General features: G+C 35.3%; 1 protein-coding gene and 1 long non-coding RNA gene across 38 annotated transcripts in view; one reads left to right on the top strand and one right to left on the bottom strand.

Moving 5' to 3' along the window:
• Positions 1-3765, bottom strand: part of LOC109499620 — a 148566-nt gene extending 144801 nt beyond the window's left edge. For both annotated transcript variants that reach the window (XR_006597667.1, XR_006597666.1), the window contains exon 1: positions 3579-3765. This is a non-coding gene — a long non-coding RNA (uncharacterized LOC109499620). The remainder of the gene's footprint in view (positions 1-3578) is intronic.
• TSBP1 (testis expressed basic protein 1) overlaps positions 1-25251 on the top strand; it is a 220018-nt gene that overhangs the window by 114776 nt on the left and 79991 nt on the right. For 33 of the 36 annotated variants that reach the window (XM_045057354.1, XM_045057353.1, XM_045057351.1 and 30 more), the window contains 4 exons: positions 9659-9682; positions 12569-12589; positions 18847-18867; positions 19221-19241. In XM_045057354.1, coding sequence (XP_044913289.1) covers positions 9659-9682; positions 12569-12589; positions 18847-18867; positions 19221-19241 — 87 coding nt within the window. The remainder of the gene's footprint in view (positions 1-9658; positions 9683-12568; positions 12590-18846; positions 18868-19220; positions 19242-25251) is intronic. The other 3 variants (XM_045057348.1, XM_045057340.1, XM_045057334.1) reach the window with 2 other exon arrangements.

Genomic DNA, 25251 nt, shown 5'->3' with positions numbered 1-25251 from the left:
GCACATTTAATATAAATGGACTCCCAAGGATCGTAAGACTCTGTAAGACAGACTTTAAACCAAAAGACCAAAATTAAGCCATCATAAAATAAATAGGAAATCAGGGAAATCAAGAACGTTTGGAGAAAAATGTTGACCTAAAAATATATTTAAGATACATGAGATAATTCGCTCATAAATCAAGAGTAAGGTGATATAAAGTACATTCAAGGAAAAAGAGAGGTCGGATATTAAAGGTAAAAGTGACACAATAATCTATAAAATGGCTGTAACATGATACACATATTTTTAAAAGGGCTTCTGGTGGGTTGGTGAACACAAGGAAGAAGCACAGGAAGAGCAGTGGGCCCCTTCCCACACACCTTGCCCTGCATGTCTCTTTCATCCAGACATCATCTCCATTCAACGGGGACAAGCACCAGCAGATACAATTTCATTACAGAGGATACTACAAGACTGGTAACTCCTTGAGGGAATAGATTTTTCTTCAATTCCAAGTGGCTACTAGTAGGGAGGAGAGTAGTGTGGATAAGATTTCTTAACATGTACCTGAAAAATCCTTTTAGACAGCATTAAAAAATCTGAAATTAACATTGCCTCTGCAAATCTGTGACATAACAAAGGAGCAGTCTTTGGTAACAAAACAAAACAAAACAAAACAAAACAACACAAAACGTCCAGAGAGGCAAATGAAATAAAACACAGAAGATGGGAATAAAACAAAGTAATGGCTCCAAAAGATCTGTTCTTCTTTAACAGGAGAGCAGGACATTTGTGAATCAACAACAGAGTGGTATGAAAAGCATATTAGAAGAAAACAAGAGGCGTAGGATATTAAAAATATGAAAGAACTAAATAGTAATATTCCGTACAATGCTTGGAAAATGATGTCAGTAAAATTCTACAAAGTCAACTGAATAAAAAAAAAAACAGACAGAAAATAGGAATTAAGAGAAAAGAAAAGAACAATTTAGGAAGATTTACTCCACATTAACAAAAGTACCAGTCATAGAGCAAACATTTTTTTGAGCAAAACAAACCATTTTTGTTGGGGGTTGGGGAGAGAACAGTCACCCAGATTTTCATACCATGAAAGTTAAAATTGAAAGAGTCCACCAGGGCTCTTCACAATAAGTGGGGAAAGGCACACACCAAGACATCGCATCATGTATTTTTGGAACACTGAAAATAAAGAAAAGTTGACAAATACCAGGGATCGGGATTCAGAATGGCATCAGATTGCTCAATAGCAACAGTCAAAATTAGAAAACAAGGGACCACTGTTTTCAAATTCCAATATAAATAATTCCAATGAAGAATTCTGTATCCCCCATAATCTTATCAAACAAATGTGGTCAAATGGTGTTATTTTCATAAATGCAAGGTCATAAAATTTTCATCTCCCATGGCCTCCTTATTCAGAAGAAACAGGTGAATGTACTCCATGAAAACAAAGATATAATCCAAGGAAGAGAAACTCAAGAGATCCAAAACACATGCAATTCAATACAAAGGTTAAATTGTGTCTTCCCAGCTCATTAGTGACAAAAATCCCAAAATGACTATTATTCTGCAAAAGATTGAACAGTCCTGTTGAAATACTGAGAAATTTATGGAAGATGTCTTTGAAAGACAAGAAACTGGACAGATGCTCAGATGTGTTTCAACAAATTAAAAGACTATACACTTCAGGCATTAATTTTGGAGCTACATTAGTGATTACTGCAAAGAAAATTAAATGAAAAAATAAAAGAATATAAATTCTCAGTAATGCTAAAACTTTTTGAAGAGCTGAAGTTCTTTACTGATAAGTTGGTGGCACTTTAATACTATTTATCTGGTTACAGTAAGCAAACACAGAACAATGATTTTTAGCAGAAGTTGTGATATGCAAAATGAGAAAAGTGAAGCATATGGTGTAGTAGGTTCAAAAAATAGAGCTACATGGCATCATGTAGAACCTACTGAGAGGTCTCATTTTTCACTCCTAATACTGGTAAATTTGTGTTCTCTTTTTAGCATTCTTGCCAGTGGGTTAATACCTTCTTTAGTCATCTTTCAAAGAACCAATTTTGGGCCAAAAGAAAATATTGAGAATAAATTAAAGCATATCAGAGTAATACCAGTTACAGAGATCAAACATCTGCATAATTGATATGCCAGAGGAGAAAAGAGAAAGAACAGGGACCAGGGAATACTGTAAGAAGGAATTTCCCAATACCAGAAAGATACGCTACCACATCTGGTAAAAATCACTATAAACTCCAAACTAGATAAATTTAAAAACAAAATAAGATCTAGGATACCAGAATAATACCGCTAAGAAAGTTAAAAAGCCGGTCTTAAAACCTTCAGAGTATACCTTCTGAGATAAACCATAAGATTGAGAGCTCTCTCCTCAACAGTAACCAGAATAAAAGAAAATGAAACCTTCAACATACTGAAAGAAAAAAACTGCCAACATTTAATTACATACAAAACCTAAATATTGTTAATATGAAGCTGAAATAAAAGCAATTCCAGGCCAAAAAAAAAGTTAAATTAATTACAAAATTCCTTCTAAATCTCCTAGATTAAAGTTCCAAAACTGCTGTAAGGAATATCAAACCTGAAAAGGTAAATACACAATCTGAATAACTACTGACTGCAAAACAGTAACATCCTGAGGGTTTTTAACATAGATGCTAATGTTTATATTTGTGTGTAATTAAAATAAATGAGTAATAACATATAAGCAGAGACAAGGATAAATAAAGTGTGCTTGTTTTCTATAGAGATAAAAATACTAATTTTATCAGACTTTGATAAACCAAGGTTACAGTTTGTACTCTCTATAGTAACAACTAGAAAAATACTACAGTAATATAAAATATAAAGCTAAAGAGGCAGAAAATGAAAAAATTAGACAGTCCACCAGTAAAAGAAGAGAAGACAGGAAAGAGGAGGAATTAACCAGTAAGGGAGGGAGGGAACAAAGCTGGGGAAGGAGAGAGAAACATAACAGGTATTATGGATGGAAAGCATGTAGTAAGATGGTTTTAAAGTCAATTATACCAATAATTCCTTGAATTACAAATGGATCAACTGATTCCATTTAAAACACAAGGATAATCAGACTGGATTAAAACACATATTTACAAGAGACAAATCTAAAATATGAGGATGGCAAAAGGTTAAATTTAAAAGATGGAAAATACCACAGAAACTCTAATCTAAAGAGAGTAGTTATTGATATATTAATTTCAGGAATCTAAGGTAAAAAGCATTAGCGATTAAGATAAACATTACACGATAATAGGTTCAACTGGCCAGAAAAATACAGCAATTCTAAACTTGTATACCAGGGGACCCTTGAACACCTGCAGACCCTGCGCGGCAGAAAATCTGGTTCTAACTTTTGACTCCCTAAAAACTCAATAACCTGTTGAGCTGCAGCCTCATTGATAACATAAATAATCAAACACATATTTTGTATACTCCATATTATATACTATATTCTTACAACAAAAGTAAGCTAGAGCAAAGAAAGTGTTATTAAGTAAACCAGAAGGAAGAGAAAAACGTGTACAATACTGTACCCTAAAAAATCCGGAATAGAGCCACGGCAGGCGAGGAGCAGAGCCGCTGCCAAACCACGAGGCCAGAAACAGCCAACTCCGGGGCCTCCCTGGGAACCTCGCTCGGAGCCCCACCTACCAGGCGAGGGCAGAGCAGAGGCTCAGCGGGCGGTGTGGCAGCAGTAAACCAGCAGCGATGAAGGCACTCATCGCGCCCCGCCCCCCTCCCCGCGCCCAGAAGGCCCGCCCTGCAGCCGGCGCCGAGCTGGCCCCGCCCCTCGCTGCGCCTCTCCCGCCGCCGCAGCCCCAGCGACCCGGTGACCCTGGTAGCCACGCTCCCAGGGAGAGGGCCGGGATAGGCGCCGCAGGCGGCCGAGGCTCAGCTTGGAGGGCGCCGCCACGCCGTCGCTGGACGTCTTGCATTACCGAGACTGGTGAAGCGCACAGGAGGCTGCCACTACGGAGCCGTCCTCTGAAATTTTGGCCTCAGCGCACCTGCACACCTTCACTGCAACTGCAGGATTTGCGAGAAGCAGGATACACACTTCATTATCCCAGCTCCTGAAGGGGAGCCCGGATAGTAACTACATACACAGTCGGCACTCTCAAAGCGCAGCACACCTTCTGTGTAACAGATGTGTCGTTCAGAGCTTTTGCACTCACCGCTCAGACCCTGGAGGTTTCCCAGTCGCCCCACAACGCCAGATGGGGGCACCACCCAGAGTGTGGTCATTGAGGAATTCAATAGTAGAAACTGGGAGAATACAGAAAGGGCCACAAGACCATGAAGCTCATGTCTAAACAATGAGCTCCTGCTTCTCCTTTACTGAAAAGGAGGAATAATTGGGACCAACAGCTTTGATGTCCACACGGCACCTCGGTGGTGCTCATCCATGTGGCTGACCCAGACTTCTGGTGCCATTGGCCCATTGCCGTCTCAATTTCTACACTTTGCTCCAACTATCAGTTTCTTTAGGCAGCTCTTTGTCCTTCCTCAGCCCAAATTTTGACGGTAGGCTAGTTGACATACTTCTTTCTCTTCCCAACTTTTGTGTGATCTTTTAGAAAAATAAATATTTTTAACAATAGCAAAAAAAAAAAAATCCATGTGTAAGTGGACCCATTGTAGTTCAAACATGTGTTGTTCAAGACTCAACTGTATATATAATAGCTTAGTCTCATATATAAAGCAAATCATGAAAGCATAAAAAGAGAGCAATCCACAATCATTTGGGAGATTTATATGTTTTTCTTTCACTGACTGATAAAATGTGTACACCCAGGCACAAACAGAATAGGAAAGATTTTAACATGATTAGCAGATTTGATACTGTAAGTGTATATAAAATCTTACATCCTACAACAGCTGAAGGTATATGATTTTCAAATAGAAACAGAACATTAAAAAAAATGACCATACGCTACACCATAGATGAAGTCTCAACAATTTTCAGAGCAAAAATTACGAAGTATTTTTTCTCTTACATATGTCACCAACTTAGATTTATTCTAATAATCCAAGATTGCTTTATCATCCAATACCAATCAATGTGATTCACCACATATGTTAAATAGAATAATACTCCCCCTTACCCCAAACACATCCATGTCCTGATCTCTGGAACCCCTATGATACCTTGTATGGCAAAAAGGACTTTACAGATGTGATTCATTTGGGATCTTGAGATGGGAAGATTAGCCTGAGTTATCCAGCTGGGCCCAATGTAATCACAAGAATCCTTATAAGAGGGGGGCAGGAGGATCAGAGTCAGAGAAGAGGCACAGAATGATGCACTTTGAACATAGAAGGGGCCATGAGACAAGGAAAGCAAGTAGTCTCTAGAAGCTAGAGAAAGCAAGGAAACAGATTCTCCCCTAGAGTCCCCAGAAGAACACAGCCCTGTCAATGACATGATTGTGGCCCACTAAGCCTGACTTTGGAGTCAGAACCTCCAAAGTCACTAAATTTGTGGCCATTTGTTACAGAAGCAGTAAGAAACCAATACACCACAGATTGGTGTATTGGGGGGAAAAAAACTTGTTTAGCAAACCAGAAATAGAAGAGGACTTCCTTAATCTGAAAAGGCTTTTTAAAAAACTTCAGGCAATCTCATACTTAATTTCAAAAACTTTTAAGTTCTTCTCAGAAATAAAAAACAAGGATGCCCAGTATTATCTCTTCTAACCAAGTAGACCTGGAGGTCTGAACCATTCAATGAGATTTTTTTAATGAAATATAAAGCATTGACATTTGAAGGAAAAAAAAATCAACCTCATTTTTTCAGACAATATGATTATGCATATAAGAAATCCAAAAGACTCCACAGATAAATTTTTAGAATGAATAAGACAGGTTAACAATGTTGCTAAATACAAAGTCATTATCAACAAACTACTATTTTTATACACATGTAAAGAAAAATTAGAAAATGAAATTTTAAGAAATAATACCATGTATAGTAGCATCAAAGTAATAAATACCTAAACGTGAATCTAATAAAAGATGTGCATAGCCTCTACATAGAAAACTACAGCACTTCACTAAGAGAAATTAAAGAAGACTTAAATAAATAGTAGTCCTATTCATCAATTGGAAAACTCCGTATTATAAAAATGATAATATTTCAAAGCATAAACTCTAGATTCAAGGTAATCAAAAACCAAAGAAGTTTGGTTTTGTCAAAAATTACGGATTCTAAAACATACTTACAAAAAGTATCAGTTAAGGGGAAGCAAAGAATCATGGAGTACAAGACTTAAAGAAAAGCAAGCAGGAAAACTTAGATTCTATCAAGTATTGTCTTATTATAAAGCAACTGTAATTAGACTAATATTGGGGTGAAGACAGACAAATGGATCAGGGGAACAGAAATGTGGATTCAGAAACAATTCATGAATAACTGAAAACAATTTTATGAATAAGGTGTTGCCTCATAGTATTGAGACAAGGAAAGTCTTTTTTCAATAAATAGTACTGGATCAATTTAATATCAATAGGGAAAATAAACCTTGACTCCTCATTAATGTAACTAACTTATCTCATTTGCTCTGAACTTTTCTGGTTTGGCACTGAAAGTTTTGCATCCTAGGAATTCCATTCAGTGCCCGGCTAACTGGGATGGTCACTCAATCTGTAAGTCACATTATACACAAAATCCATTCTAGCCAAATTAGCTCTAAATGTGAAAAGTGAAACAAAAATGCTAACAGAAGGATTACATAGAATAGCTTGATGACCTTAGGTTAGGTAAGAGCAGACGACAAAAAGCAGTAACCCTAAAAAAGTGATGTTGATATATATTAAAAGTAAGAACTGTTCATCAAAAAGCATTTCCACAGTTAAAGGGGAAGACACAGAGTTGGAGAAAATATGTATAACCCATACACCTGAAAATGCACCAATATCCACAAAACAAAGGATTCTATAAATCAGTATGAAAAGGATAAATAGCTCAATAGAAAAATCACCAAGAGGTTTGAAAATGTACTTTACTAAAAGGAATATGCAAATGGTCTCAAGAAAATAAATGAAAGAAAGCATATAAAAAGGAGAGGTGCTTAGTAGCTTAGCCATCAGGAAAATACAAATATTGATCACAATGAGATACCTTACACACTTACGAGGATGGCTACAATTAAAAAGATGAACAATTCCATGTGTTGCTGAGAATAGGAAGCAGTAGAAACTACTGCTAATGGGAGTATAACTGATATATTTATTTTGGGGGGAAAAAGAGGTATGATACTATACACTAAAGTTAAACCACTTTATGACTAAGAAACTCTACTCCTAGATTTATCCAAAGCTTATTAGCTATATACATTGCACACCAAGATAAATGGGCAGAAATGATCAAAGTAGCATTATTCCTAGTAGTCAAGTACTAAAAATAACCCAGGGTTGCCTGGGTGGCTGAGTAGGTTAAATCACCAACTCTTGATTTCAGCTCAGGTCATGATTCACGGTTAGTGGGATCTAGCCCCACTTGGGGCTCCAGGCTGACAGCACTGAGACTGCTTGGGATTCTCTCTCTCCCTTTCTCTCTGCCCTTCCCCTGCTTGTTCACATATGCTCTCTCTCTCTCAAAATAAATAAATAAACATTATATTTTATTATATATATATACATATATATATATATGACCCAAATGTCTACCAACAGTAGAAAGGATAAATAAATTGTGGTATATTCGTACAATGGAATATTATATCACAATGAAAATAAACTATACTAAAAAGCAATAGCAGGAGAATCTCATGAACCTAATGTCAAATGAAAGACACTAGATCAAAGGGGGAAAATGGGTACTCCATGATTGCAGTCATATAACGTTCAAAACCTATGGTTTTAGAAGTCAAACTATTATTACCTTTGGAGGCAGGAGAGTGGAGTCAGTGATTTGAAGATGCCTGAAAGATGAACTACCATTAATTGTTATTTCTAAATATGGGTGGCGATTACATAGGTATGCTCACACTGGGATACTTCATTGATAGAATAGGCACAGATATAGAAAGAATAGATATTTCTGATGTGGGCACTATTCTCTCTGTATTTATACTTAAATACAGAAGTTTTTAAATTTTTGTTTAACATTTATTTATTTTTTTGAGACGAGAGAGACAGAGCATGAACCAGGGAGGGTCAGAGAGAGAGGGAGACACAGAATCCGAAACAGGCTCCAGGCTCCGAGCTATCGGCACAGAACCCAATGCAGGGCCCGAACTCACAGACCGTGAGATCATGACCTGACCTGAAGTCGGACGCTCAACCAGCTAAGCCACCCAGGCGCCCCTATACAGAAGTTTTTTAAAAGATGGAATTACACGAGATGTTTACTACAAAACACATTTTAAAAACTTTTACACTTGTTACTATTACAGAAATAAAAGCTAAATAATTTAGAAATCCATGTGAAGTTTATAATGTACTTCATAATTTTTACTATAAATTATCATCAGAGAAAACTATATTCCATCCTTGGGAAACTTAAAATATTGTATTTATTTGTGTTTATGTTTTAGTTCCGAACTAGCCACATGTTCCTTATCTCTGATATTCTATAGACTTGTGTGCATGAATTTTGAACTCTGATCATTACCAACTTCAGTCATAAAACTGGAAAAGTATTAAAGTGTTATTCAAGTTTACTTTAGCACTCTAAACATATATGTTTTCCTCTCCTCCATCCTGAAACCTTGCTAAAATTATTATAGTAGAAGGATATAATGGGCCATAAATTCACACAGATAAACCAAGTAAAGAAAAAGAGAGAGAGAGTGAGAGAGAGAGAGAGAGGCGGAAATAAACTTCACAAAAATTTTTAAAATTAGTAAAAGAAATAAGGAAATGTGACCAAGTATACTTTTTTTGGCTCAAGAGTGAAGGGTATTTACATAGACAAAAGAGCACTAACACTGACTATTGACTTAACCAAAAATTATGACTAGATGACACCAGAAGAAAAAGAGAGAGGAGCGCATGAGTGGCAGGTAGAGTAAGATTAAAGACACATCAATGCTTAATAGTAAATCAATAAGTAATCTGTAAATTTGAAGAATCAAGAAATAGCAATTTAAGAATTTTAAATAAAAAATAAAAAAAAAAAAAACAACATCTAAAAGATTTGGAAGTGTTCTCCTCCAAGGGCAGGGAATTGGGGATATGAAATCATGGCCACGGGAAATGGGCCTAGGAAATAATGGGCCAAGGAAACTTTTAATTTTTAAAGCATATATACATTTAGTATGAAAAATTCGATTTAAAAATTTTTTCACGTGGGGCACCTGAGTGGGTAGGTCGGTTAAGCGTCCAACTTCGGCTCAGGTCATGATCTCACAGTTTGTGAGTTCAAGCCCCACAATGGGGTCTGTGCCGACAGCTCAGAACCTGGAGCCTGCTTCAGATTCTGTGTCTCCTTTTCTCTCTGCTCCTCCCCTGCTCACACTATCTCTCTCTCTCAAAAATAAATAAACAGCAAAACACTTAAAAAAATTTTTTTTCATGTGAATTTTATATTTTGCTGAAAAAAAGACTAGTAAGATACCTGTATTGTCCTCTTCATAGAATAACATTTATCTTATTTGTATTTGTATTTCAGTTAAAACTAAAGAACCACTCATAAGTAAGTTCCTTTTCTGTTTCTCATATTATATTGGTCTCCTAGTTGTTTGAAAATCATTTTGCTCTCTCTGATCATTATTTCTGGTTTTGAAAATTACCCTGAAGGGGCGCCTGGGTGGCTCAGTCGGTTGAGCGTCCGACTTCAGCTCAGGTCACGATCTCGCGGTCCGTGAGTTCGAGCCCCGCGTCGGGCTCTGGGCTGATGGCTCGGAGCCTGGAGCCTGCTTCCGATTCTGTGTCTCCCTCTCTCTCTGCCCCTCCCCCGTTCATGCTCTGTCTCTCTCTGTCTCAAAAATAAATAAACATAAAAAAAAGAAATTTAAAAAAAAATTACCCTGAAAATAATTCTTCAGAAGAAAAGAAAGTCTTCTTTCAATCAGACTATGCTTAGTCTTTTATTTTTGTCTGCACTTTAGTTAAGTCCCCACGATCCATTACTCAGTTCCTTTTTCAACTTTTATCTCTAATGTGCTTTAGTCTACTGATGATGGGAAAGGCTTTTTTGCACACTCAGGCTTTTATCATCTCCAACTGCAAAACCACAGAAGAGTAGAGTATTAAAGTGGGCTTCAGGAGGAAACAATTCAAGCACATTCATTTCATCCACTCCTAGGAGCACAGAAAGTGACAGCTAAGGCAATAAAATGGCATAAAACCCAAAGGACCAATTAAGCAGTCTGTTAAAAAAAAAAAAAGGAAAAGATTAAGTATTGGCAATACAAAGAGTTGTACATTAAGCACAATATAACCACAATGCAGTATATTCCTTAGCTGTGGAGATATGCTGGTGATACATCATGACAATGTATCACTGGATATATTAATTTACCAAAAATCATGACAAACCATATTGGGAGGATTGGAGGAGGGAATGTGCATAGTGGGGGAAAGAGGAGACAGTAAGATTTAAAAAGTTGGTAAGAAAAGAATACAAAACACTAATTCAAAAAGATAAATGCACCCTTATGTTTATTGCAGCATTATTTACAATAGCTTAATTATGGAGTATATATATACACACACACATACAATGAGTAGTAACTCAGCCATCAAAAGCAATGAAATCTTGCCATTTACAACAACATGGGTGGACCTAGAGGCTATAATGCTAAGTGAAGAAAGTCAGAGAAAGACAAATACCATATGATTTCATTCATATGTGGAATTTAGATATAAAACAAAAGAACAAAGAAAAAAGAGACAAACCAAGAGGCAAACACGTAACTATAGAGGACAAATTGATAATAACCAGAAGGGAGGTGGGTAGAGGGATGGGTGAAATAGGAGAAGGCGAATACAAGTACATTTATTGTGATGAGCACTGAGCAATGTATAGAATTGTTGACTCACTAGGTGGTACACCTGAAACTAATATACTACTGTATGTTAACTATACTGGAATTAAAATTTATTTTTATTTTTTAAATTTATTTATTTTGAGAAAAAGAGAGAGAGAGAGTGAGCAGGGGAGAGGCAGAGAGAGAGAGAGAGAGAGAGAGAGAGAGAGAGAGAATCCCAAGTAGGCTCTGCACTGTCAGCACAGAATCCAACACAGGGCTCAGTCTCACCAACCATGAGATCATGACCTGAGCAGGTATCAAGAGTCTGAAGGTGAACCAAGTGAGCCACCAAGACACCCCTGGAACTAAAATTATTTTAAAAATTTCAAGCCTGGTAAGAAGTCAAAAATTAAGACAGAATTTTATAAAGCAATGCAAAGCCCTATAAATGTGTTATTTAGAAAAGCAGACGTAAAAACTCAAGAAAATAATAATAGAATGTTAAAAGTGGTTCCTTTCCAGGGTGAAAAATTGGAAAAAAAGGGGTGGGTCAGGATATTGCAGTATTTCTTATGTTTGTAAAATGAAATGAAGTTTTAAAATATATATTACTTTCATAAAATTAAATTTTAGAATCAGGTGAAGTTTTAATCTATTGCATTTTTAAAGGATTTAAGAAAAAGTCTAATCTCCTCTTAGACCAAAAACACCTATATCTTTAAGTATTGTATTTCAGCAAATACAAAGGAACCCAGAGAAAGTTTCTTTCCAAGTATACTTTGATCTTCTACAGTGTCTGAGGGGTTTTCATTTCTTGTTTTTTTTACTTAAAAATTTTTTTTAATGTTTATTTATTATTTTGAGGGAGAAACACAACAGAGCATGAGTGGGGGAGGGGCAGAGAGAGAGGGAGACACAGAGTCCCAAGCAGACTCCAGACTCTAAGCTGTCAGCACAGAGCTGATGCGGGGCTCAAACCCACGAACTGTGAGATCATGACCTGAGCCGAAGTCAGATGCTCAACCAACTGAGCCACCCAGGTGCCCCAAGAGGCTTTCATTTCTAACCTTCCACATGTTTAATATTCACTCCTATCTCCTCATTCCTCAGAATTCTGCTGTATTGTTAATATTTTTAAATGTAATTATTTCTTACTTATAAAAACAGTGTGGAATAACATTGGTCTGTAAAAGAGATTCTTAAGAATGTCAGTATAAACCAACACTTGCCATTTGGGAAACCAATGTGTGTAAATAGAAAAAAATCATAAAGGGGAAAAATTTTAGGGATATGAAAGAGACTACTCGGCAGATGGAGAAAAGTGAAGGCTTTTCTCCCCATGAAATGAACTCTAACCATTTATTCTTCCTGACTGTAGTTTTTCCAGGCTAAGGACCATGGAATCCCATAATGGGTTGGTTCAGAATTACATGGGGTACCAATCTCTTACCATGTCACGGTCACTCATGGAGAAGAAATTGACCTTCTGTAAATGTCCCTTTTTTTATGTTTCTACCAGAGGAATATTAGAAAAAGTAGTTACTAACCCACAAAATACAGCACTAATCTTTCTGGGCTAATTCCTGTGTATTTGTTTTCTCTTTCAGAAACTTGTTCAACATACAGCAGTAAGTTGCTCAATTCTTTCTCTTTTGAAACATATGAGAACCAATGTACATCCTAACCATTTTCTAGTCTGGCTCTGAATAATCTGAGACACATGGTTCTCTATTTCCTTTGGTTTCATATTATATAAAGTCATCTGTACTCATTTTGAATTTGAAAGACAAAATCACAATGACTGAACAAAAGAATAGATACAAGAGAAATCTCTCCAGGAGTGCCTGGATGGCTCAGTCAGTTAAGCATCCGACTTCAGTCCAGGTCCTGATCTCACAGTTTGTGGGTTCAAGCCCCATATCGGGTTCTGTGCTGACAGCTCAGAGCCTGGAGTCTGCTTAGGATTCTGTGTCCCTTCTCTTTCTCTGCCCCACCCCAGCTCACACTGTGTGTGTGTCTCTTTCTCTGAAAAAATTAAAAAAAAAAAATTAAGAAAAGAAACCTCTCCAAAGGTTGATTGAAATGGGTTATTAATTGACTGAAAAATAAAATAAGGAGGAAGAAAAAAAGAAGAGAGGACTTAAAAATAAGAGAAGAAAAAGAGAGACATAAAAAACAAGGGGAGAAGATTTTTAAGTGAGACAGATTTTAACAGTCAATAAACAGTCTTCAAAACCTGAAAGAAAAAAAGAGAAGGATGATTCTCTTTCCTGGTAGAGACTATAACACCACAGACTCTGTAGTGAAGGATTTGATGGTCCTATGAAAAGAATATTGTCAACACATACCATTTTCACCATGTTTTAGATGGAAGAGATTTTTTAAAGTGTTTTATTTTTAAAATATCTATAGTAACTCCCAATAACTTCCCTTTCTCTATTGATGTACATAGTAGAATACTCTGAACATTGTATGAGAAACCAACATTGTCACACAAAAGATTTAGATTGCTAGTCTCCTCTTTCTGCTGACATGTAATTGATACATTTAGAAAGTAAAAACATCTCTGACATGAAAGGGTACATTCCCTTATAAAGCTGAAAATAGTTCCTAAACAATAAAAATAAGCACTACATACATTCCTGTATTTAGAGAGACAGAAGACAAAGAAATTGATGATGATAGAAAAAACAGTGAGAAGCAGAGATACACTAAATGTTTTCAGTTCGTTGTAAAGTTTTTTAACTCTGGGCTAAAAAAAACCAAGGTGAAAAACTAGAAAAAACTGCCCCCACTGATCTCACTTCTGGGTCTACCAAACTCAGTGCTCATAGGAAGTCAAGAATTAGAGCAATTCTTAGGTTATAGTCAGAGATGCTGCCCTCAGCATGCTATTACCACCAAGTAATTCTGAAGATGAGGCACTCCCTGAAGGTGGACATGTTTCCCAGGCAAAGACTAGATAAGATGTGGGTAACTGATCCAGAAAATAAAACCTTATTGATTTCTTTGCCTTACTTTTAGGCATATCTTCAGCATCTGTTAGTAAGTTTTGTTGTTTTTTGTTGTTTTGTTTTGTTTTGTTTTGTTTTGTTTTTCATTCTCAAACATGGTTTTCTCAAAACATTTTGGGGAATTGTTTGAATTTTCTATTTTCATTTCTGGATAGATTCAAATTTTTATTTACCCTATTTTACTTTACCCTGTTTTGGTTACACATAACCAGAATCTCATTTGACTATTTCTAAATGTTTAGCAAATGAAAATCCCATTCATAAAAAAATGAAGAGTAAATCAGGAAGGATTGAAGCAAAATTCAGGATGATGGTTAATACAAGCAAGAGCTATGCAGGTATAATGGGGGGATAAAATGCAATCAGGGAAGGAACATGGCTAGAGGCACCTGGATGTTGGGTGGACGAACATCATTCTTTTATTTTTAATTATTTTTAATTCAAGTTAGTTAACACCCAGTATAGTCTTGGCTTCAGGAGTAGAAACCAATGATTCACCTCTTATATATGACACCCAGTGCTCAATCCAAAAAGTGCCCTCATTAACGCCCATCACCCGTTTAACCCGTCCCCCAACACACCTCCACTCCAGCAACCTTCAGTTTGTTCTCTGTATTTAAGAGTTTCTTATGGTTTACCTCCCTGTTTTTATCTTATTTTTCCTTCCCTTCCCCTATGTTCATCTGCTATGATTCTCCAATTCCACATATCAGAGGAATCACATGATATCTATCTTTCTCTGGCTGACTTATTTCGCTTAGCATAATACCCTCTAGTTTCATCCACGTTGTTACAAATGGCAAGATTTCATTCTTTTTTATTGCTGAGTGGTATTCCATTGTGTGTGTGTGTGTGTGTGTGTGTGTGTGTGTGTGTGTGTGTGTATCCCACATCTTCTTTATCCATTCATTAATCAGTGGACACTTGGGGTCTTTACATAATTTGGCTATTGTGGATAGTGCTGCTATAAACATTGGGGTGCATGTGCCCCTTCAACTCAGCATTTTTGTATCCTTTGGATGAATACCTAGTAGTACATTTACAGGGTTGTAGTGTAGCCCTATTTTTAAGTTTTTCAGGAACCTCTATATTGTTTTCCAGACTGGCTGCACCAGTTTACATTCCCATCAGCAGTACAAAAGTGTTCTCCTTTCTCTGCATCCTCACCAACATCTGTTGTTTCCTGAGTTGTTAATTTTAGCCATCTGACAGGTGTGAGGTGGTATCTCATTGTGGTTTTGATTTGTATTTCACTGATGATGAGTGATGTTCAGCATCTTTTCATGTGTCCATTAGCCATCTGGATGTCTTCTTTGGAAAGGTGTCTATTCATGTCTTCTGCCCATTTCTTCACTGGATTATTTGTTTCTCGGGTGTGGAGTTTGGTAAGTTCTTTATAGATTTTGGATACTAACTCTTTATCTGATATGTCATTCGCAAATATCTTCTCCCATTCTGTTAGTTGCCTTTTAGTTTTGTTGATTGTTTCCTTTGAAGTGCCGAAGCTTTGCATCTTGATGAGATCTCAATAGTTCATTTTTGCTTTTATTTGCCTTGCCCCTGGAGACATGTCAAGTAAGAAGTTGCTGTGGCTGAGGTCAAAGACATTGCTGCCTGTTTTCTCCTCTAGGATTTTGATGTTTTTCTGTCTCACATTTTGGTCTTTCATCCATTTTGAATTTATTTTTGTGTATGATGTAAGAAACTGGTCCAGTTTCATTCTTCTGCATGTCCATGTCCAGATTCCCCAGCACCATATGGTGAAGAGACTGTCTTTATTCCATTGGATATTCTTTCCTGCTTTGTTGAAGATTCGTTGGCTATATATTTGTGGATCCTTTTCTGGGTTCTCTATTCTGTTCCATTGATCTATGTGTCTGTTTTTGTGTCATTACCATACTGGCTTTATGACTAAAGCTTTGTAACACAGCTTAAAGCCTGGAATTTTGATGCCTCCAGCTTTGTGTTTCTTTTTCAACATTACTTTGGCTATTCAGAGTCTTTTCTGGTTCCAATACATTTTAGAATTGTTTGTTCTGGCTCAGTGAAAAATGCTGGTGTTATTTTGATAGGGGTTGCATTGAATGCATTGAATTGCTTTGGGTAGTATCAACATTTTAACAATATTTGTTCTTCAGACCCATGAGTGTGGAATGCTTTTCCATTGCTTTGTGTGTTCTTCATTTCCTTCATAAGATTTCTATAGTTTTCAGCATACAGATCTTTTGCCTGTTTGGTCAGGTTTATTCCTAGGTATCTTATGGTTTGGGGTGCAATTGTAAATGAGATCAATTCTTTGATATCTTTTTCTGCTGATTCATTATTGGTGTATAAAATTCAACTGATTTCTGTACATTGATTTTATATGCGGCAACTGTGCTGAATTCATGTATCACCTCTAGCAGTTTTTGGGTGGAGTCTTTTGGGTTTTCCACATGGAGTAACATGTCACCTGTGAAGAGTGAAAAGTTTGACTTCTTCGTTGCTGATTTGATGACTTTCATTTCTTTTTGTTGCCTGATTGCTGAGGCTAGGATTTCCAACACTATGTTGAACAACAGTGGTGAGAGTAGATTTCCCTGTCATGTTCCTGATCTTAGGGGAAGAGCTCTCAGTTTTTCCCCATTGAGGATGATATTAGCTGTGGGCCTTTCGTATATGGCTTTTATGATGTTGAGGTATGTTCCTTCTATCCCTACTTTCCTGAGGGTTTCTATCAAGAATGGATGCTGTATTTTTTCAAAAGCTCTTTCTGCATCAATTGAAAGGATCATATGGTTCTTATCCTTTCTTCTATTAATGTGGTGTACCATGTTGATTGATTTGCAAATATTGAACCAGGCTTGCAGCCCAGGAATAAATCCCACTTGATCATGGAGAATAATTCTTTTAATGCACATTTGCTAGAATATTTTTGAGAATTTTTGCATCCATGTTCATCATGGATATTGGTCTGTAGTTCTCCTTATTAGTTGGTCTTTGTCTGGTTTTGGAATCAAGATAATGCTGGCTTCATAGAATGAGTATGAATGCTTTCCTTCCATTTCTATTTTTTGGAACAGTTTGGGATGAATAGGTATTAACTCTTCTTTAAATGTCTGTTAGCATATGGTTTCACTCTTATGTGGATCCTGAGAAACTTAAAAGGAACCCATGGGGGAGGGGAAGGAAAAAAAAAAACAGGTTAGAGTGGGAGAGAGCCAAAGCATAAGAGACTCTCAAAAACTGAGAACAAACTGAGGGTTGATGGGGGGTGGGAGGGAGGAGAGGGTGGGTGATGGGTATTGAGGAGGGCACCTTTGGGATGAGCACTGGGTGTTGTATGGAAACCAATTTGTCAATAAATTTCATATAAAAAAAAATGTCTGTTAGAATTCCCCTGGGAAGCCATCTGGTCCAGGACTCTTATTTGTTGGGAAATTTTTGGTAACTGATTTGATTTCCTTATGGTTTATGGAACTGTTCAAATTTTCTATTTCTTCCTGTTTGAGTTTTAGTAGTATGAGAGTGTCTAGCAATTTTTCCATTTCCTCCAGATTGTCCAATTGTTGGCATATAATTTTTCATAGTGTTCTCTTATAATTATTTGTATTTCTGTGTTATTGGTTGCGATCTCTCCTCTTTCATACCTGATTTTATCTTTTTGGGTCCCCTCTCTTTTCTTTTTGAGAAGTCTGGCTAGGTGTTCATCAATTTTGTTTCTTTTTTCAAAAAACCAGCTCTTAGTTTTATTAGATTCTGTATCATTTATTTCTGCTCTAATCTTTATTACTTCCCTTCCTCTGCTGGCTTTGGGCTTGATTTGCTGCTCCTTTTCCAGCTCCTTAGGAGTAAGGTTGGGTTGTGTATTTGGGACCTTTCTTGCAATGTATTTTCCTCTTAGGACTCCTGTTGTTGCATCCCAAAGGGTTTGGACTGTTGTGTTTTCGTTTTCATTGGCTTCCATGTATTTTTTAATTTCTTCTTTAATTTCCTGGTTAACCTGTTCATTCATAACTTGATATAATCATATATATCAGTTTTTCACATTATGGTTTGTTTTTTACCCAACCTAAACCTCATGAAGATATTCGTGTACAATTTCTTCCATTACTTTTACCTTTCATTTTGACTTTAATGCATCTACCAATACCGTTCCCATTGTACCATGCTGTATCCCCACCCTATCCCTTGTTAAGGAAATATCCTTTCATTATAACCAAGCTGTCTTCCATAAGAGTAGAGCTCAAAAATTTCCAAAATTTATCAACACATTAAGAGAGATTGAGAAGAAGGCATAAGAGTAGCACTTCTTCCTCTGTGTTCCTAAAGCACTTTGTCCACCATTGTATTATTTAGTACACTGATATAATAATTTATTAAGATGGCTGATTCCTTTTGTAGAAATCTCCTCTTGAAAAAAAATTGGAAATAGATTGAATTACATGAAGACTCTAGAGTATAACAAATCTAGATACCAGTTCCAGGTTTACTCTTAAAAATAACAATAAAGGAAATGGGAGTATAACATTACAAAAAAAAAAAAGTCTAAGAGACTCAGACCAATACTGACATAATGATGCCAAATTGACCAAAAAGTAATTTTCAAAGCAAGACTAGATCCTGGATTCTTGGGGGCAGCTTCTGGCTCCACTAATTATTAGCTGTGCGACCTTGAGTAACCTCTATGTGCAGAATCTTCATCATAGGGATGCTGAAGATTAAATAAATTTCAATCACATAAAGCTCTTATACAAGTGCTTGGCACATGATAATTTAATCAATATAAATGACCTGATATTAGTGCTCCAAGATAATTTAAGCCTAAATGAAGTTCTTATCAAGCATGCTAGCAAACCACACCACACTTACTCTCTTATGTTTTATTTTAGGAAAATATTCAGCAACAACAGGTAAGTTTTGCATTCATTAACTAATGCCCTTTACCATTTAGAATTATGAGAAACTTTTGCAGACTCTACCTTAAATAATTTCAGCTTTTCACATATAAGAGTGCTTATTTGTTTTAGCTTCTCTCTTCCTTTCGCAGAAACTTATTTAGCATAAAATTTTAATCGTACTCATAAAATGAAAAAGAATAAATACAATCTAACTGTAAAGATAAAGACTTCTTGCCATTGGCTCATAGTACCAAGTATTGGAAGGTCTGGAGTGTTATTCTTGACAGAGATAAGAATGCTAAGAAGATCCTTAATCTTCTATCAGTCAAACCACCCTAATTTATTTATTTGTGTTTGTATTTTAGGAAATATTGAGAGCATCCTCAGTAAGTTCCATTCCTATTTCTCAGTTTGAATGGTTTCTGAGCACCAAAATGTATGAAGACCTTTAGCAAAATCTGATCATTAGCATATCAAGCTCTGCAAATCTTAGTATTACTTCTCATTCCACACTATTTCCCATTAGTCAGCATTTTGTAGATTACTGATAGTATCCAGGAAAATTTAATTGCACTGATTAACTAAGAGAACAACAGAAAACTTAATAGCCATTTTAAAAAATATACATTCTAGGGGTGCCTGGGTGGCTCAGTCGGTTAAGCTTCCAACTTCGCCTCAGGTTATGATGTCACCTTTCATGAGTGTAAGCCCCACGTCAGGCTCCATGCTGACAGCTCAGAGCTTGGAGCCTGCTTCAGATTCTGTGTCTCCATCTCTCTTCCCTCCCCCGCTCATTCTTTCTCTCTCTCTCTCAAAAATAAACATTAAAAAATTTATATATATGTATAATATGTATTATATAATGTATATATGTACATTATACATCTATACATATACATTATACATATGTATAAATGTGTATATGCATATATATGTGTATATACATATATACACATATACATACATGTATATATATTCTAGGGGCGCCTGGATGGCTCAGTCAGTTAAGCATCTGACTCTTGGTTTCCACTCAGGTCATGATCTCACAGTTCATGAGTTCCAGCCCCACATCAGGCTCTGTGCTGATGGTGCAGAGCCTGCTTGGAATTCTCTCTCTTTCCCTCTCTCTCTGCCCCTCCACTGCTCACTCCCTCTCAAAATAAACTTAAATTTTTTTAAATAAATAAAAATATATATTCTATATACTATAAATGAAGAGAGTCCAGTTTAGAGAAAAAAGAAAGGGGTGATGGAAAAGAGCATAATGTTCTACCTACCACTTTCCCTAATTTCAACCTTATCTTTGCACTGGATAGAATGCAAAAGTGTGGTAAAGCCTGTATCTTCAAAAGCAGAAAGAGAAAGCACAGTGAAAGCCACCAAATGGGTCAACTTTTTAAATGATAGGAAGCTTTAAACTCTTTTAATTTTCTTTTAAAAAACATAATTATCTCCCATTAAAAAAATTATTTGCATATCTCTTTTGTGAGGTGCCCACTGAAGTCCGCGACTGACAACTTTGTTCTAATCCTGAAGCCTATATTAATTCCTTTATTTTATACCTTCCCATGTCCTAAACATATTCTATTTTTTTTTCCTTTTTGGTTTTAGTTTTTTTTTTCTTTTTGGTTTTAGTTCTTACCAGAAACTTGATCATCCTTTAGTAAATTACCTTCTAAAGTCCATTAGATTTGAATTTCTTTTTTTCCCTTATTTCTGTTTCTGGTTCCTATTGGGAAAAAAATTATTTATTCCTTAGCAATCTCTGCATTCAATAAATAGAGCAAAATCTTAAGGAAAAATTAAAGGGTACTAATTAATAGATGGTACTAATAAGAGAAGTGTTGTCCTAGGTAGTTAATTCATATAACAGAAAATGCTGACAGAAATAGAACTATTAAGTCTCTACTTTTGCTAAGGAAATATGAATTAAATATGCAATGACTTAATATCTATCATTTTTAGATTAACAAAACTCAGTGTTGGTGGGGTTATAAGGAAATAGATATATTCATGTTTTTAAGAGAAAATACTGTATACTACAACAAAATCTAGCAAAGATCTTAAACACATAGCTCTAGAGGAATAGCTAAGCAGAATGTAGTTAAATAATCCAACTTACTATTATATTATAATTAGGAATGACAATTATGAAGATGGTTAAGTCTAGACTCTACAGTGTAATAAAAGGTAGAAAAGAACTTAAATGTATGTGTACACTATAATCAAAATAGGAAAACATGCACCCAGTGTTTATAGCAGCATTATCAACAATAGCCAAAATTATGGAATAGCCAAATACCCATTGACTGATGAATGGACAAAGAAGACGTGGAATAAATTGTGTCTTTATAAACTTTGGAAATCTTATAGTGTTTTATTACATTGTGAATTCATACAAAAGATTTTTAAAATTACTGATATTTGGGGCTTTCCTCTAATATTTTTATTGTTCAACCAATTACATACATAATTTAAAAATGTTATGGAATTATAGTAAGGTACATCAATTTCCTACAGCAGCTATTTGACTCATTAGAATTACTTCTTAATATTCCATGTTCTACTATATTCTTTTTGTTTGTTTTTTTTTTACTGATTTTATTATTTATCTGTAATGGTATTTGTTTTTTTTATTTTAAATTTTTAGACATCGCAATAGCTGTACATAATTTATGTACCCAACTTATGAATTTGGAAATAAATATACATCCATGAAACCATCACCACAATATATGCCATTAACCATCAAAAGTTTCATCTCTCTTCTTTATCTCTCTCTCTCTCTCTTAATCTCTTTTTTTTTCTTTTTGGTAATAAGAACACTTAATGTAAGATCTACCCTTGAAACACATTTTGAAGCATACAATACAATATTGTTGACCATAGGCACTATGCTGCACAGAACTCTAGGACTTATTCATTTTATATAACCAAAAGTTGTACCCTTTGACTAATTAATATCTCCCTATTTCTCCCTTAGCCCCTGGCAATCACCATTCCACTCTTGCTATTATGAACTTGGTTATTTTAGATTTTACATGTAACTAAGATCATGCGGTATTTGTACTTCTATGTCTAACTTACTTCACTTAGCATAATGTCCTCTGATTTTATTCATGTCACAAACAGAAGGATTGTCTTCTAATGGCAGAATAATACTCAATTGTGTATATATTCCACATATTCTTTATCCATTCATCTATCATTGTATTGCTTCCATGAATTGGCTACTGTGAATAATGCTGCAGTAAACATGGGGGTGCAGGGTTCTCTTTGAGATACTGATTTCAATTCTTTTGGGTAATACTAGAATTAGGATTGATGGATCATTTGGTGGTTTCATTTTTTGCTTCTTGAGAAAACTCCGTAGTGTTTTCTATAGTAGCTGTAGAATTTACATTCCCACCAACAGTGTATGAAGGGTCCCTTCATATATATATATATATATATATATATATATACACACACATATATATGTATATATGTATATATATGTATATATATGTATATGTACATATGTACATATGTGTATATATGTACATATATATGTATATGTACATATACGTATATATACATATATATGTATATATGTATATATACATATGTATATATACAATAGCTATTGTATACTTAATATATATAGTATATATATATGAATATATACATATGTACATATGTATATATGTACACAGATGTACACATATATATGTATATATACGTATATATATACGTATACATATATGTACATATGTATATATATACGTATATATATACGTATATATATGCCATATATATGTGTATATATGTATACGTATATATATACGTACATATGTACATATGTATATATACGTATATATGTGTATATATGTATATGCCATACATATACATATACGTGTATACGTGTATATGTATATATACGTATATATATGTATATATATATATGCCATTAAAACAGATGTAAAGTGCTATCTCATTGTGGTTTTTATTTGCATTTTCCTGATTATTAGTGACATTGAGAATATTTTCATACATGTTGGCCATTTGTATGTCTTCTTTTGAGAAATATCTGTCCAGGGCCTTTGTTTATTTTTTAATCTGCTTATTTTGGGTTGTTATTGTTGTTGAGTTGTATGAGTTCCTTTAATATTTTGGACATTAACCCTTTATCAGATACATAATGGCAAAATTTTCTCCTAATTTGTCGGTGAAAACTACTTCATTATTTAATATGTGGATATCCACTTTTCCCAACATCACTGATTGAAGAAACTATTCTTTCCCCACTGTGTGTTCTTGGTACTCTTGTCAAAGATCAGTTAACCATATATGCGTGAGATTAATTCTGGACTTTCTTCTGTTCCATTGTCTGTATATCCATTTTTATACCAGTATCACACTATAGTTTTGTATTATATTTGGAAATTAGAAAGTGTATTCCTCCAGCTTTGTTATTGCCCAAAATTTCTTTGGCTATTCAAGGTCTTCTGTACTTCCATATCAAGTTTAGCATTTTTTCTGGGGGAAAAAATGTCATTGGGATTTTGATGGGGATTAAATTGAATCTGTAGATCAGATTGCTTTGGGTAATACAGACATTTTAACAATATTAATTCTTCCAATTCATGAAAATAAATATCCTTCCTTTTATATGTGTCTTCTTTAATTTCTTTCATCAGTGTTTTAAAGTTTTCACTATATAAGTATTTTTACCTTCTTGATTAAGTTTATTCCTAAGTATGTTTATCTTTTTGATACAATTGTAAACGATATAGTTTCTTAATTTCCTTTTCAGGTAAATCATTATTAGTATATACAAATGCAACTGATTTTTGCATGTTGATATTCTATCCTGTAACTTTGCTGACTTCATTTATCAATACTAATAGTTTTGTGAAGGGTTTTGTGAAGTCTTCAGGGTTTTCGACATATTAGCTCATATCATCTGCAAGCAGAGACCATTTTACTTCTTCCTTTCAGATTTGGACACCTTCCATTTCTTTTTATTTTCTATTGCTCTGGCTAGGACTTCTAGTACTATGTTAAATAGAAATGGTGAGAAAGAGGGGAGCTTGGGTTGGTTAAGCATCCAACTTCAGCTCATCACTGTGAGTTTGAGCCTCTCATTGGGCTCTCTGCTATCAAAATGGAAACCACTTTGGAGCCTCTGTCCCCCACCCCCTCTCTCTGCCCCTTCCTCCACACTCTCTCTCTTTAAAAAATAAACATTTTAAAAGAAGAAGTGGTGAGAAAGAGAGAGCAAAATCAAGAGGTGTCCATCAAAGGGTGCAAAGTTTCAGTTATGCAAAATAATTCAGTTCTAGAAATTTACTGTATAACCTAAGGCCTATTATTGACAATAGCTATTGTATACTTAAACTTTTGCTAAGAGGGTACATCTTATGTTAAGTGCTTTAACCATGAAAATATAAAATAAATTATATATATATAATTTTTTTGATCAAGCATTTTTATTCTATTCTTTCTCCACCTTCTTTCTTCTTTATTTTCTTCTCTCTTTATCTTGATTTAGCCTTATATCTTTTTGATTCTCTATTTGGATTTCTTTTCTCCCCTTTTATTTTTCTCTTTTTATGGGATCAGACCCACTCCCCTCTCCTTTTTTCCCCAGGGTTACTTCAACAAATTAAAGCACATCTGTGAAGGTCCAAACATTCCACTACTACAAGCAAGAAGGAGCTCTGCAGAGGACCGAGCTCTGCAGATCTCTGCAGTGGGATAGAGTAGCCAAAACACAACAACAAAGTGCATACAACATACACCAAAACCACTTCCATGAGTGCCAGGCCCTGGCAGTATACGACCCTTTTTTAATATAAAAGTACTCTAAGGTGCAGGACACATAACACACTTTTAAAACACACAAAAGAGAGAAATGTAGCCAAAATTACAAAATGGAGAAATTCTCCCCAAAATAAAGTTCAAAAAGAAATCATAGCCAGAGATTGTTGCTCTGTACCATTGTGTTATCTGTAATTTCATGTTCCTGGTGATGTACTCTGGTCCTTTGTAGTCTTTGCTGATTTCCACTGATTTATTGCTCAAAACAGATAAAATTAATATATATCTGCACAATAATATATGATAACAGTCATCAGACCACTAGCTGGTCTTGAAAAGAGCATAGAAGACACCAGAGAAACTCTTACTGCAGAGATCAAAGACTAAGAACTAGTTAGGATGAATTTCAAAATGCTATAATTGAGATGCAAAGTAAACTAGGTACAGTGACAGCAGGATTGAAGAAGTAGAGGAGAGAATAGGTGAAAGAGAAGATAAAATTATGGAAAATAATGAAGCTGAAAAAAAGAGGCAAAGGGAATTACTAGATCATGAGAGGAGACTTAGAGAACTAAGTGATTCCATGAAACAAAA

The sequence above is a fragment of the Felis catus genome, chromosome B2 (assembly GCF_018350175.1).
Source record: "Felis catus isolate Fca126 chromosome B2, F.catus_Fca126_mat1.0, whole genome shotgun sequence".
Taxonomy (NCBI): domain Eukaryota; kingdom Metazoa; phylum Chordata; class Mammalia; order Carnivora; family Felidae; genus Felis; species Felis catus.
The sequence above is the reverse complement of the archived record's forward strand: the minus strand, read 5'-3'. Positions and strand labels throughout refer to the sequence as shown.